Source organism: Manacus candei, unplaced genomic scaffold (assembly GCF_025592945.1).
Source record: "Manacus candei isolate 608988 ecotype Guabito, Panama unplaced genomic scaffold, ASM2559294v1 h1tg000046l, whole genome shotgun sequence".
NCBI classification, from domain to species: Eukaryota; Metazoa; Chordata; class Aves; order Passeriformes; family Pipridae; genus Manacus; species Manacus candei.
Genome location: NW_026138094.1, coordinates 3434434 through 3451008, shown reverse-complemented (window position 1 = coordinate 3451008; position 16575 = coordinate 3434434). Strand labels below are relative to the sequence as shown.

The 16575-nt window shown below is 39.2% G+C and overlaps 1 protein-coding gene across 1 annotated transcript in view; it reads right to left on the bottom strand.

Moving 5' to 3' along the window:
- The window catches only part of PRTG (protogenin), an 82379-nt gene that overhangs the window by 47414 nt on the left and 18390 nt on the right, over positions 1-16575 (bottom strand). The window contains 5 exon segments of the mRNA XM_051796662.1: positions 357-516; positions 1100-1258; positions 2411-2548; positions 2851-2984; positions 3994-4138. Of these exon segments, the coding sequence (XP_051652622.1) occupies positions 357-516; positions 1100-1258; positions 2411-2548; positions 2851-2984; positions 3994-4138 (736 nt within the window).

The following is a 16575-nucleotide window of genomic DNA, read 5'->3' as shown; positions in this document are numbered from 1 at the left end:
ATAGTTAAAACCAACCTGCACATCTATTCCCTCCCTGCAAAACGCAGAACCTTAAACTGCTCACTTTACAGAAGCAGTAGCAATATTCTGCTACACTCTGTATATCTAAAGTAACTTTGTGGTGAAACTCTTCAGTTCATCCTGCCCACCCACCCTGCCTGGTATTGCAATAATCACATAAACTTTACTGATTTTAGGGGTTGACTAATCTGCATTCCTTCTGTCAAGGAAATGCCCCTGACTCCATTTAATGTCTGATTTCAGGTTTAGTTGAGTTGTATCTTGATTGACTACATATAGTTACTGGAATTTCATCTTTTGGTAGCACAGTTCTCATACGGCAATTACAGTCTTACCTGTTGTACATTTTTATTCTACCATTGGAGTGTATTCTCCTTCCATTCTTTAACCATGAAATTTTAGGGGCAGGATTTCCTTCTGCCTGGCAAGCAAAACGAGCAGTACCAGCTCTAGGCCTTGTTAAGCTTTCCGGCCATTCCACGAATGAAGGTGGAGCTACAGATAAGTAACAAGGAGAAAAAATAATTTTAAAATATTGAGCCCCAAAAATGCAAGGACAGTCATAATAATAATTAATTTTCTACACACAAACCTCTCTCCTCAGGCCTCTCAAATAAACATACACCCATGCAAAAAGTACCTTCCTTATGAACAAAGCACATTTGTTTAAGGATACAGACTATCTGCACAGTCATATTTCTACACATTTTTATTTATGCATTTACCCATAGAAACAAATCAAACCTCAGCCTATGACATACTGTTCTTGAAGTATAGATTTATATCACATATTTCTGCTTGACTGCAGGATCCTTTTCTGTGTTGAAAGCCTGTCTTCCCAGAGCAAACATTGCACCTGGGTATCTCCAAGTGCCAGTTCATGACTCAGACACCGAGTATCTGACACTTCTCATCTAAGTCAACAGACAGAAGAAGGCAGCCACAGTTCTGTGATCTGTTTAACCTCTGCAGTCTTTCCTTGCATGATGTTTTGGATGAAAAGTGAGCCCAGTATACAGCAGAGCTCAAAAACACAGCCACAGGATGTTAAAACACAGTGACAATCAAGGCAGCTTACCCAGCACGGTGAGAGTTGCCATTGCTACCGTGAAGTTCCGAGTGCCTGGGATGGTGGCCCGGCAGACGTACACACCTGCATGCTGCCCCTTCACGTCAGAGATCATCAGGTTCCCGTTGCCAAGGACACGGGTGTTGAACACATCTATGGACTTATGGTCTGTTTGGGAAAGCAGCAGAAGTGGGTCACAAGGCTCTTCAACGTATCTAAATACCTTCACTGAATAGGGTTGTCTAGGCAGTAATAGCATAGGTTAGAGTTTAAAAGTCAAAAGATGCAAAGGAAATCACAGATGAACCTTCAGAGGTTTTGATTTTGCATTTACTTTGCTCTTCGCTCCAGTTATCTGACCATTCAGATGGTTGGGCCTCACCACTTCATAAGTGGTTTATATCTGAAATTCACCATCACAGCTAAAAAACTAATGCCATTTTCCCAATTAGGCTCCTCAATTGCCTTGCACTATGTTTCAGTTCATCACTACCAACATCCACATCATCTTTACAAACAGTGATCATCCATCTCTGAATTATGCTGTGTATAAAATCAGTATGTTTGATTACAGTGTATTTTCTTCTATTTTCCCAGCAAATGCTCTATGACTATTAGGGAAACTTTTTTCTTGCTTGTTTGTCTGTAAGAGCCACTGAATCAAACAGGAAAGATACATTTATTTCTCACACTTTTAGAAATAAAAATGGAGGAAAACTTTTCATGATTTGTTTCTACACATACAGTCCTGACTTTTGCATTTAGGTACATGCCAGAATAAAAACAAGGTAGTTTTCATGAAAAAAATACAATGCACTGCTGAATGTAATTATTCTTACTGCATCCCTCTTCTCCCCTTCTTCCCCTTCCAGACTATTCTGGGTTTGTCTACACCTACTCATAGTCCAAATGGTCCATTAACACAAGGTCCAAACCACATTCACACAGGGCTTCTAAGAAGAAGAGTGGGAGAAACATTTACAGGACTGTTTCACAGGATGCAACCACCCCAATCTGCCCTAACTCACCGCTGATCCTACTCCAGTCACAGATCCCTGGAGGTCACCACCCTCCCTGTCACTGTGCCCACCCTGCTGGGTCAGTGAGGGACTGACAGCAGAAACAGAGTCTAAAGCCTCAGAAAACCTCGGGGCTTCTTAAAAGCAGCACGGAAGCATGGAACTAAAAGTGTTTCACTTATCCTACCCTAACCTGCTACATGAAGCCTCAGAACAGTAACCTAATTGCTCGAATCCTTTCTTTCCAGTTTTACTTCCTCTCCACAGGCTGAAGGTTGCATGCTGTAGTTTTGAGACCCACCTAATCGGCTCCATGAGATGATTGGCTTTGGGTTCCCTGTGGCTACACACTCAAGTATGACAGTTTGATGAAGAGATGCTGTAATGTTTTGAGGACCAGCTATTATGGATGGCTTGTGAAAAGGCTTCAAGTCAGAGGCTTTGCAGGAGGGGAAAAAAAGAAAAAGAAGTGAGAACAATTTAAAAAAATTTCAATTAAATACGAAATAAAACTTTTTTTAAGGATGCTGAAAGTTAAATTTAAACCAAAACCTTATTTGGTAATTGTAATTTGGAAACCTACACTGAACAATATTTTAGCCACAAGATACAAGGAGGTAAAATTGTTATTTGGACAAGTGGTTCAGAGAACACTTACAGCTCTTTCAAGCATCTTAAGAGTTTTTGCTACAACATAAAAAAGAACATGATGACATCCAAAAACCCTCAGGTGGTGAGTACCTGGGATAACACTCAGCACTGCCTCGGTGCTTTTACGTCTGTTGGCTGTTGTTGTGGCAACACATCGGTAATTCCCAGCATCCCTCTGTTCCACACCATAGATCTGAAGAACTCCTGTAGGCAGAGCTGTTATCCTGTCACAGAAACCAAAACCAGAAATGTAGATCAACGTTCAGCCAGTGAACATCATCATGGAATTAACTGCTTGATTTACAAACAGCCATTGCTACACTGACCTGGGAACAGCAGCCTGCAGACTCAGAAACATTCCCGATCCATGACTCACTCCCCTGCATTTCATCTACAGGCGAAATTCCCCCCAGCACCAAGACGAGAGCAGAGGAATTTACTTTCAAGAAGCAGATTTTTCTCACCCTCAGAAGGAACCATTCCAACCTTCTTTAGCCAGCTACTACATTCCTACTATTCAGACTGGCTGATTTTTTTACAGCAGGCTCTGATATAGGGGCATAATAGTGAATGGTTCCCAGAAACCCATCTATGGTGTCAATTTTTATTTTCTCTTTTCACCTTTCTTTGCATGGCAGGTATCTTAGACATGTTCAACCAAAGTTACATGTCAAAAAGGATGGGAGTCACTTCAAGGAATACAAAGTGGACAGGGAAAGAATCCAGCAGGGAGCAGGCTGTATGCTTCGAATTAATCAGCTCAAGAGAAGTCCCCTAGCACAGAATTTCCCTGCCATCAACTGTTTTAACTCAGTTTTCTGCACATATAATTCTTTATTGTTCCTCTAAAGAAAAATAGGTTCAGCATGAATTCTTCAGTGAAAGCAATCTTGCTAGTTCAAAGCACCCCCAAAGCCAAAGTTCACTTATTCCATTCCCCACTGCAATTCCCATTCCTGAGGATGCAAATTTCATACAAAATTCACCAGTAAGAATTCAAAGGTGACTGATTATTGTGTGAACAATAGCAGGTGACTCTAGTCTGCACTCACAGCACCTATTCAAAATTAATTAGCAACACAATTATTACCAGCTATTTTAATAGTTGACATATTATATACATGGAAACTTCCTTATGTAGTGGCATTGCCAGTATTCCGATTTTCTTCTCGTAGTAGGGTCAAAATGATAGCAAAAAATAAATTACACTGTAAAACGTGCAACTCTCCATACCTGTCCATGACTAAAGGTAAAGTTGTTCGATTCACTTCCCATGTCACAGTGGCAGGAGGGTTTGCTGTTATTTTACAGGCAAATCGAGCTACTCCACCCTCTTGGACCTCAGTTGAAAGTGGCTGGACTTCAAATGCAGAAATGGCTAAAAATAAGAGAACATAAAAGTTAATGGGCTAAAGTGAAAACAAATTCCCGATTAAATCAAACTCCAGTTCACAGATCAACTCATAAAAACACCCAGAAATACTTCAATAGCCCTTTTTTTTCCTGTATGCAAAAAAAGGTGGATCTAAGTACCTTGTCAACTTTGGTCAATAGCATGTTTTCATTGGTTGAAGGCTTGCTTAAAATAACTTTGCTTTAAGCTAAAGCATAAAAAAATGAAATAGAATTAAGCATACAAATTGACTGGCATGCAGCTGAAAACCATATCAATTATCAAACTAACAAAGTTCAAGTCAATTCAACTAGTTTGGGACTGGCCCTGTTACGCTTAAAAAAAAAATAAAAACTGACTGCAATAGAAAATTTCTGAAACAACATTTTGTTCCTGACAGTCAGATTTCAGTCCCTTAACAATACTCCCTTTAGTAAAAGCATCTGCAGAGTTGTACAAGTTCATGTGTGGTAAGAAAAAGAAACCAAAACCCCATAAAGGTCTCAAAATAAGCTTAAATATGCAAAAACACTTTTGTCCCAACAGCCCGAGCAGTCACCACGCAGATGCCTGATGCACAGAGCAGCAATGTGATTTTGAGCATTTACAACTTAAGGAGTTCACAAAATCGAGCCAACTGAAGTGGCAGATCAATAAATAACCTCCAGCCAACAGACAGCTAGGAAAGCCATCAGTAGTTGAATTTCTTTACTCAGAAAATAAAAGCCAAAGGGAAAGGAATACAGAACCCCCTAATTAATTGCTTATTTACTGCCACTTACAACATAGCTAATGGAAAGCACAACTCTTCAGAAGGAACTCCTTCTGGATAACAACACAAGTAATTTCACACACATTTCTACCCCCTGTAACTGCAGAGGGAACAATCTCTGTAAACTCAGTTATTTGGGGTAGTTATTTGGGTAGTTATTTGGGGTTTTTTTCTAAAAATCAGATTTTAACTAAATTTCCACTCCTGTATAAATCATACAGACACATTATTTCAATAAACTAAGTTACCCATCTCTTAATATTCAAGCTTTGTATTTAAATAATTTCTCTATTTTACTTGTTTATAATCGATACCTTTTTTTCATTCTATTTACTCTAACATGTTCTCAGTAATGCCCTTCTGCATAGATGCCACAGTCAGTACTGATGGACACCAGGCTCCTCCCTGCCATTTTCAAACTCCTGTACAGCATCCATAGATTAGTACTGGAGTGTGAAGGAAATGCAAACTCACCTGGTTGCTCTCCTCTCCACGTGCAAATTAACTCCTAACATGGGTCTAACTACATAACTTCAAGATTCCTGTTAGTGATGGGCCTATTTCACTTCCCAGGTCTGAATAAATCTGCTTTTTGCACTGCATTCCTGGAGTTGCACCAGCACTGCAGGAATGAGTGTCCCCAGCCATACCAGCAGAGTGAAAGTGTTGCAGCTTTGTGAACAGACGTCCCAAAGACTGGGATTAACAAGACAACAGAACCACCTTGTACAGTAAAACCACCTGAAGGCAGTTGGAGCCACGTGATGCAAACACCATGACCACTGGAAACCAGGTCTGGCACCTCAAATGTGGTTCACACACCCAGAATGAAAGCAGAGATGCTCCTGGTACTCATTTGATGACCAACCCCGTGATTTTGGCAGCAGGTGTCCACAACTCCACACGCAATGTTCACCTTCACCACAGACAGAACTGGCCTCTCTCACCAGCAGAATTTAACCCAGTTCCCCACGTTCCACTGTTTGTTCTTTCTTTCCCTTTTGGGCAGTACCAAATTCAAGAATAAGCACATTAAAACCCCCACAACTTGCATAAAGATGTCACAACAGAAGTCTTACATTTAAAGCCTGTTGGGGGAAACACAAAAGCAGTTCTCCCTTTAAACAGATTTTCTTTTGAGAGCAAAAGGAATTATCAGAACTAAAAAAAGAGACATAAGAGGTCCTCGCCTACCTGCAAAAGCTCAGCTTCACAGAACAGACTCAGTACAAGTCAAATGACCTGCATGCACACCAGGTTGTTCCCATGACTCTAAACCTTCTGCATTTGTTTTATGCTGAATTTGTTGCAATCCAACTCTCCTGTAGTCTTCCACCACAGAAGAGAGGCGGAGGGAAAAAAAAAAGGAGGAGGAAAAAAAGGCATCCAGGCTTGTCTTTCTTAACCCCTGCCCTCCTTCTCTGTTTTAATTGCTCCCTACACAGACAATATGTGTTCACCTGGAGTTAAAATAGAATTTCCCTAGTGCTGTTCTTAACAGATTTTCTAACAGAAAATACAGTGCTTTGCATTCTTCATTTATTTACTGAAAGTATGATGCAGCAACCTAGGCAAGTCTGCTCACATTTCAAAATAAAGTCTCTAAGAATGTAATAAAGGCATAGATTATAAGAACAACCCAAACCAGCGCAACATGAGTTTCAGAGCCATCCTGTAGAACAGCTGCACCACCACTGGCATAAAAAGGGATCATTTTAACAAGACAGAAAGGTAATCACACAGTCTTACTGAAGCAAAGCTCCTACACACCTTTAGAAGTTTCATCTCCATTGGAACCAAAAAAACAGCATCCAGAATTTCCTTATATTGGTATGATTATTTAAAGGGACAGAGTGAGACAACAAAACCACAATATTTGGTTTTCATTTATGTATATACAAAGAATGATTTATTTCCATGCATCCCGTACATTACAGCTGAAGATTAAAGACAGAAGTGAGACTCTCAGGAACAACAAAGGAAACTGAGGGCAATTAGTATTTCACAGAACACAAAATGTAATTATTATAGCAGGCAAGAACAGGTTCAGCTACAGAATTTAGAAAGTCCCGTGAAAGTTGTTAATTGAAGCTGACATGTAATGAACATTTTTCTACCTCAGCAGGAACAATGTATTTCCAATGAAAATTCATCTTTAAAGACAGCAAAAGTCAGAACTACGAAGAACTGCATAAAATATTCAGAAAAACTTATTAATGTCACTAAACACAGTTTTAGAAACAAAAAATCCCCACTTACCTCTCATCTAAATTTATACAGTGTCTATCAGTTTAGCTCAATACTTGCTCCTTCTGTATCTTGTTTCTTTATGCAAAACTCTGGTTTCTTCTTAATTCTGACTTTATTTGTTCCAGTAAAATCTGTTTTTACAAGTCTATTGCTGTCTCGTGAAACCTGACCTCTTTGTAACAGGCTTGTTTTCATGGTAAGTGCTGATTCCAGCTCAGAACCCCAAGAACAAGTCATTAAAGCAGTGCTGTTAAGAGGCCAGAGCTCTATAAAATGGATAAGAAACAAAATCTCAAGAGACATACGTTGTTCCCAAAAACAACCCTGCAAAATGCAATAAATGTAAGTGCCTTTTTATTTGAGTTTTCCTCCCCTCTTCTGCAGTCTATTTAATCATTTTGTTCCCAGATTTATAGCCAAAAGAAAATGATTCAATGCTACATTGAAAAGTTGATACTGCCATCCTTTTTAACCTGCAAGATACCAAATGCTGCCTACAGAACCAGAAAACAATATTTAGAAACTGTATCTATTTTATAAATTCCTGCAATGTGTGTGATGGGAAAGTGTGTTTGTATAGTTACTTTTGAGTATGAATATCTTTGCAAGACAGAACTGTGTGGTTAAGCCATCAATGTTACCTATGCAGAGAGAAATCAGTTTTCAGTTCTGGTAGGAGTTCCCTTGTTTACCATTGAGAAAAACATCCACAGGTTCAAAACCCAAATGATTACTTGCTGTGATTAAACACTGATTAAGTGTTAGAGAACCACTGCTGATGATTCCTGCACCATATATTGGGATTGAACACTATCCTGCATGCCTGCAAAAACTTCCTCTGTACCTAAACAGGTTTACACAGATTTAAGGTACACAACACACTCCCATTTCATTCACTCCTGAAATGAAGTCCTGAAGTTTGCTGCCACACAAATCTGGTGACCTGTTCCCTTACACTCTGCACTTTCTACTCACACACTTCATGTCATTCAGTGATTTCCAGAATGAGCTTTCTTAAAAGACGAAAGAAAGTCCAACAACCTACATGTTTGTTACTGTTCCATCACAGCTGACACTAGCCCAAGACTGTACTACAACTGTAAAATAAAGAAAGGATGGAAGATAAAACCCCTGAACTGAAACAGCAGCACAGTTTTCAACGAACCAGAATGCAGCAAATATTGAGAAACTCGGCAGCACACGACAGTGACCACTTAATGTTTCTCAAGAGATAATGGCCACTCAAGGGGATGAACTGCTCAGCTGGAAAGAACAAAAGTGCATAATGCCATTTGTAGAAGGTATGTGTTAATGCTACTGAGAATTTCACAATAGCCCTAACCCTTCAGGTGGAAACCAAGAATCTTTCCGTTAAACTCTGAGGTGAAGAGGTTTCACTTGAGAAGAATAAACTTGTATATTAAAGAAAATGTCTAGCAGTTTTTCCAAAGAAATGGATTTCAGGGCAGCACATAACAACTTTTCTTTCTTGATCTAATTTTTGTGATGCTCTCTCTCTGAAATAGTTTTGGTGCCAAAGCCAATTTGCACATATTTTCTTGGAGTTTTGTGCAATTTCTCAGTTCTTGCAGGAGCAAGGCTTAAATCAGATTATAAAAGAAGTTGTGCCATTGCCTTTTGGCTATATAGACACACAATTCCAATTATTTTTACTCAAATGGCACACTTCAGTCTGGATCTGGATTGGGAATAACCTTTATATGAGTGTACACCGACAGATCCAGACCCATCACTATTCCCCTCATTTCTGAACAAGGACTCGGAGTACACAGAGCTGGAGCTGTCATCAAGTGGTCTAATGGGTGAATCTCTCCTGAGTTTCCCAGCTGATGCTAGTAAAATTCTGCTTAGTACATGCAGTTCAGAGGTGAATGTCACACTAATAGAGCAATATGAGTAAAGATTTTCATAACTGAGTGAAAAGGCATTACTGTGAAAGGGCATTCTGTATGTGTTACCACAAGCACAGTGATTGTTTTTTACACTCGCCCTTAAAAGTTTTATCAAGTATTGTTTGACCTAGAATTACTACTTTTAAAATGTGAGGCATAAAAATGTGAGATTTCAGAAGAAAACAGAACCTCACCTGTAAGGAAAGATTAAAAAAGCTGGGACCTGATTAGCTCCAGGAAAAGAAACTGAAAAGGTCTTATAAATATACAAAGAAGATATCAGAGAGAACAAGGGGTGATTACAGTCATTAATCAGTAAGAACAGAAAAAGCAGGAAGAGGTTTTAGCTCCAGCTCGGTAAGATCAGGTGAGGTTGCTAAATGGAAATGTGTTGGCATGGAGTAGGCAAACAAGGGAGGCATCTGCATCTGCAAAGACTTTATCTCACTCATTGTCTGCACAGACCTTTTCCTCCTCTAATGGCTATTATTTAAGGCAAACAACTGAGTTTGAGATGGAAGGGAGTTCCATCTGTAAGAGGAAGTGATATCATCCAGAACACATTTGGCCCTTTCAGGCACAAAGGAAAAGTGTCAGTTCATGATGACTGTAATAAAAGACTGTAATTCAAACACCATACTGGTAATGGCAATCCTGTAAATTGCCAGAGATTTAACTCTTCTGATAAATTGGAAATGTAGCTTTTTTTTTGCTAAAGTCAGCTGTTAGTTTTAATTTCTGCCAGAATGGTTGGGAAAACAACCTTAACTAAAAAATGCTTTTTCTAGAACCTTGCATTTTAAAGAGATATTCTGGAATTGCATTTTTTTGTGCTACTATTGCTTAAAACTTTAGTTTCATATACTTAGTTTTAATCAAGAACCATAGATAAGTACAGTGCTGAAAGCCTGACACTTAAACTTAATTGGAAGAAAACTAGTGGGGTTTTTTTCCCCAAAAAAATTAGAAGCATCACAAAGTAAACAAATAAATCATACAGGCTGCTGATTTCAGTGCCAAGATGTTAAGGACTCAATGAAAATTGTGAAGAGCACTGTATCAGGTGCTTAACTTATTGCACTAGAATTTTTAAAGTGTCTTTTTCTTTCTCTGTATTAACCCCTGGCAGTAGAGGCTACCACACATTGACATGTTAATGAGCTGCTATAGCCTAACAAAAAGCAACTGATAGCAGTGAAACAGCTGAACAACCATCCTCTCCTTCTCCTCAAAATATAAAAACAGGGAGGGGACTGTGGTGTTCATAAAATCATCCCAGGCCTTTTCTCAGACATAACTCGAGGCTCTCAAGATGTTGGTCCTTCTCACTTGCACGCTGAGGAACACCTGTAGTACAAAAGGGAGGAGAATAATGGCCAGTGCTGTTCCAGCTCCTCATGCTGCACACCCCAGAGCCCTTGCAGGAGAGAAGAGCAGAATACTGCACATTATCCTTATCTAATACACATGCAAGTCTTAATTACAGGCTGAATCTCTAACCCCAGAACCCACAGATTTTAATGTCCTTGAACTAACGTGGGCCCAACCACACTTTCACTCCCAGAAAGACCTGTAACTCCCAACTGCCTTTCCTTACATTTCAAACAAGCTTTTCCAGACAATTGCACTTCCAAAGACAGCACACATTTTAAAGGATTATTGAACCAGTTCACCACAATTTTAAACCCCATACACGTGTGTGTATATGGTGTAACTGCAACAGTCAAGAGAAACCACAATCTTTAAGCCATCCCACTTCACCTCACTGATACCTTGGGAAAAGCTTTGCTAGAATGGCACCTTGCACCCTCTAATCCCAAATTAAGCTAAATCCTTTTAATGTGCAACAAGGAGATTGCTGCTATTAATCCCTGGATTTTAATGAGGTACTAACACTAAACTGTTAGACACGACTTTAAAAATCAGTATTTGCTTGAATTGCCTGGAAATGTGGCCATCCCTGTTAAAGGGCATTCATTTTACCTTTCTGTTTTGTTTCCCAGCTTCATATTTTAGCTTTAATTCCTGTCTTTCCTTTGTTCTATTAAGCTGGTTCCTAAAAGCTCACTCTTAAAAAGAAGACAGGATATAGACCTAAGATTACATGACAGAAACACACTAGTTTGCCATTAGGATGACAGGCAATTTTCCAATAAGAAAAAGAAAATGATTTTCCTGGAAAACGTAGAGATTGCACTTAAAAAGGGAGGGCAGGGGAATGACACCTAATTCAGATATTATGTAACAGAAGAGAAATACCTGAAGGAAGAAAGAAAGAAAAACAAGAGAGATGGAATCTAACAGCAGTGTTAAATACAGAAAAGGACTCCTCAAACCACAGTATCCTGTCAGTTTAAAAGCCCTTATAGCCAGGTGTAGAGTTTTTATTAAAAACATTGCCACAAAGCAGGGCTTGGTTGTCACATAAATTAGTCTTTTTACGCTAATTTTACACTATAAAAGAAATATTTCAGTGCTGTTCAGGTTCTTTGTTAATATTTTTCTCCAGAAACCTGTGAATATGAAGGTCAGTAGCAAGCAGAGAGCATTTCATGAGAAAAAAACCCATGTATTTACAGAACAACTATTATGCTGGCAGGATGAAAATTCCACAGAAAAATCTAAGTGCACATTTAGCTCTAAATATATCCTGCCAATGCCTCAGAAAAATCAGGAGGTTTTCCTCAAGAAGAGTATTGAAAAATACCTCTATAGTCACTCCAAGTGGCAGTGAAACATCCACAAAAGAAATGTTTATGCCTTGACTTACTGAAAACAAATCTGAGGAAGAAAATCCTTCTCTTTAGCAGCAAAGCAAAAGGCTTGAGTTCAAATTTATCAAAAATTTTTCCATAAAAAACTCTAGTTCAAGACACAAATGTAAATTTGGGTATGGTAACAAGTCATGTTTCATTTAGTCTACACTGAAATGAAAAATAGTCACAGAAATAATAATAATGGTAATGACTTTTTTAATAAAGTCTCTCTCTAGATTGTTCAGCATCAGAGAACAAACACCTGCTATGATTACTGGAAAGAGCATTTATCCTATCACTATGCTTTTTGTGAAACAGATTACACTGTGTATTTTCACAGATATTTCTTCAGTTAAACATACTCGCAGGATAAATGTAATACACCAATTTTCTCTTCCTAAAATGAAAAGATAAATGTTCCTCTATGACTTTACCACTATGAAGAAGTTCTTAGATTGTGACAGTATGAACACCATAGCAGCAGTTTTGAAGATGATAGTTCAGAATTGCTTTGAAAAAGGAGCCCAGACTCAGACTGTTACAATTAAATAACGGGGAGGTTAAACGAGACTGAAACTGCCACATTGATTTGACACTATTATCAATAATTGATATGGGACCCCTTTTAATCTCTCTATCCCACAGATTTTTCTTCACCATTTGCCATGTAGAATCTCCTTGTAGGCATTTTAACATTCTAAGGAAGGTGGATCAGAGTTACGGTTTGTACAGAACAAAATCATATTCGACAGAGACAGTTCTGATGCTCTGGAATCCCCTGCAGAGTGGGAAACTACAGAGCTGCAGTTTTATGAGCCACTACCTTAGCACTACAACTTGGATCTGGCTTTTTTTTTTCCCAAGCTAAAGGACAGATTTCATCAAAGCACGACGACATTTTGGGAGCTCCTGGCACAGCTTATTGGTAAACAGGCATTTCAGAGTCACAAATCTGGAGAGTTTGAAAGCCAGACATCCAAGGCTGCTGACTCATATTTCTTCATTTTTTCCAACCTGTTGACCAGTAGGAGTGTTAGTCTTGATAAGCTTTGAATCAAGGCCTTACCTTAGAGAGAAAGAGACCCTTAAATGAGGAAATACTGTGCCTTCCCAATTTTCTAGATGATGTGTGCATTACACCAGAACTCAGGCATGTATTGCTTTGTTGAGATCAGAAGAAGGAATGAAAAAAGATTGGAATGAGAGTCGTTCCAGTTTGGTTTACTAATCTTTACCCCAAAAAATTCTTATATGAGTGCCAAGTATGCCAACACTTAGCTGAAACACAAACCTAAACAATAGAAAAAAGTAAATCCAAAAGGTGCAAATATTGCAAAAAGCTAACAAGATTAGAAATTCCATTTCTGCACTGTGAAAGACACAAGCTCAGAGAATGAGCCAGGTTTGGCCATGAAATTTGACGTTACCTGTAGACAAAACTGGTCCTTCACACCATGTGCTCCTCACGTTTCAGCACACAGAACAGTACTGGCAGTTGTAGCTGAGGAACAAATCTTTCTGAGGCATTAGCCTGCAAAAGCCTTTCAAAATCACATTCTGAATTTTGGAGGGACCAGCAAATGCTCTCTGGACATGGGGGTAATTACAGAAAGCTTTCACTGATAAATACCAAGAAGATTTCAGATGAGGTAATGAGTGAGGATTTGGGCCATCTGCCCTTTCTGCTATTCTCAATTCATTACTTCTGCTCTGGACAAATCTCCTTCAGGGCCCTGATGCTCAGCTGAAGGGTGAGCTCCTTTGCAGAGCTTACTGCAGTTTACCTCCAACAAACTGCCAGGCAACTCCACCTGGGAACAGTTCTGCTAAAACTTATCATCACCTTATTGCAAAAACATGTACTCCTGGCCTACCATACATTTAGTTCTGCCATGGAATTAAATAATGAGAAGGAAATGCAATAAAGAAGGTAATGGAAAAATGAAGAAACAATGGTATGTTCTAATTTTCCATTCCTCCTTCATATTCTTGCCAGCTTGCTGGCAGATCTCTGAGAAGTGCAATGTTTGGACAATGATTTCCAAACTAAGATGCAGATCAGCAGGAATTACTCTCCAATCTCTGATAAGAAGGGAGAAAAGAAAATAAGTCATTAGCCTCAAATCCCATACTTACAAAATACAATGCAAAACTATTTCTTTGTGCATTAAAATCTTTGCATAGCAATCACCATAATTGCCTTTCCTCCACCCAAAAAAAGGCATTTGCCCATTCACAAACTAGCCACTACTTTTCTGGTGCTGAAGAATGCTGTAATCTAAAGGCAATGAAATGGAGAAGCAAAGAGGTCAACAGCCTGAGCACCCTTGAACAAAAGTTCCCTTGGAGATGTCAGCTGCAATCTCATTTGTTTCCTCTAACACTTTCAGGTCCCCCTGCTCCTTTCTTTAAAGCTCCTAATTCAGTGGCTGACAAATGATCATTTAAAAAATCTCTGTACAGGAATAACCAAGTCCAAATATGTCCACTGAAGATCACTAAGCTCTCCACCATTTGGGCTGGGACTAGATTCTGTAAAAGCCTTCATGGCCACCCACAGACACAGTTTTCACCAGCTTCTCAAAGTTAAGACCAGTCTGAAGTTTCATGTGTATTATTTTCTCTTCCTGAAAACTTTGAAGTAAATTAGACTATTCTAGACTAGGTTTTTAGGGAAATGTACTCATTTATTCTTTCCTGCAGTATATCCTTTTATTCCTTCATTCTCATAGTATCCTCAGAAAGTAGGAAATTATATCATCTTCCCCACATACAGAATGGAAGTTATTGTGAGCAAGTTTCTGATCTATTCTAGTGCAGAAAATCAAGAGAAGAGGACTTAAATGGATGTGTGTTGAAGACAGTTGACAGGAAAGGAGAAGAAACTTAAGAAAAATACCCCAACATCCCAACACCACTCACCACCCCCAAAACTGAGAAGAGCCTTTTCCTTGTCCTGATTTTGCCACATTTGGTCTTGTTTCCATTAAAAATAAAACAAAACTTTCTTCCCCTCTTGCAAGAACTCTTTAGAAATGCAAGGTCAGGAGACAGGGTCTCAAAGACAGAGAATCATCTTTGGCTGCTCTGGACCAAAAGAAAAAAAAAAAAAGGGGAAGAAGAAAAAAAGAAAAAAATTAGGCATGTGGTTCTGGAACAGCTTCCCTTTGGTGAGACAGTTTTGGAAATGCACCCCTTCCTGCACATATGGATATCTCTGAAGGCAGAAGCCAACCCTACCACTGCCATTTATCTATTGGCTCAGAGGCTTTCAGTCCTATAAATGTTTGTTTTCTGGGCACAGGACCCATCAAATAGTACAACAGACTCTCAACACTTAAAAATGTGGCTGGCTGTCTAAGCTTCCCTTCTTGGGCAAAACTGTGGATTCAAAATTATTATAATGAGCATCAGGAGTCTCTCTGACACTGATCAGTTTTTTCAAGGATGAAAGCAATCATTTCATCTCAGGATATGTTGTACTTTATGAAAGATGCTCTTTCCTTTTGCTAAATGGGCAGTATATGTTCACTGTAAACTTTGCAAAGTGCAAACAGAAAGAGTTCATAATTAGAATGTCCACTGTCAAGAAAAAAAAACTCAAAACAGTCAAAGAAATTTGGCTCCTCAGAAGTCAATAAACACCCATCAAAAAGTTCTTTTACATGCAAAACAGTAAGTACAATGTGACAAGGTGACTATCAGACTGTACTGTTGCCTCCTCACTTCTTCAAACCACTGGAACAGACACAGAGTTTGTTATCTATGACATATTAATGTGACAATAAATGGGATCCTGGGCAGCACCAATGTGCTACAGAAAATAACAGGAAGATCCTCACTGACAAAGTACCAACCCACAAGTGCCTTATTCTGCAGTATTTTAGTTTGTTCTCCCACCCATCAGGTGCTCTTAGAGCCACACCAAGATGAGGATCCAGAATTGCAAAGCAAGGGCATGCATCAGAATTCCCTATCTGTGAAGGAAGAAAGGACAGGATAATACACCCAGGTCTTTCTATTTTACTTTGGTCAAAGCAGGTAATGATATTCCAGCAGTGCCACTTTCTACCTCTTGCAGCCAGATGCAAGCTATTCACATGACCACACATAATGCCTTACTACACCTCAATCATTTATTAAGACCCAAAAACATACCACTACCACCCCTCCCAATGAAATCAGACATACATATCACCTCAGGAGTTATCATTACCACTGTCTGAAAGGAACTAAAAGATTGAGGCTTAGAAAATATGTGATTCTATATATTCAACAGTTTATTGATGGTGTAACTGCCATACCCTACTGAATCATGTAAACAACCATGAGAGATTTGATCTTTTCACTTCTGAAGGCATCCCAGCTGGGGTTTTCCCTTCTCAGTCTATCTATCATCCAGGCAACAGTGTGTGGCCACAGAAGGCACAATAAATGCTAATGCACTTACCAAGGAATTCCCCTCTGCTCTTCTGCAGACAAGAAGCATAGGAAATAGGAGAGAAAAGGCACACAGTAAGCCACATTAACCAGCTTCAAAGCTGTTCTACTTGTGTGGCTGCCTGCATTCAGGAGAAAGAACACACCACTTTCTCCCTTGCAAGGCCTGCTTTCCTTCAGCAGTTTGCCAAGTGATTGCCTTCTAGTATCTCTGCTTAATCCTACAGATGCCTTTCTTTGGAGTTGCTGCCATTCTGTGAAGAATTAGTTCTGCTTAATAGCCCAACTGTT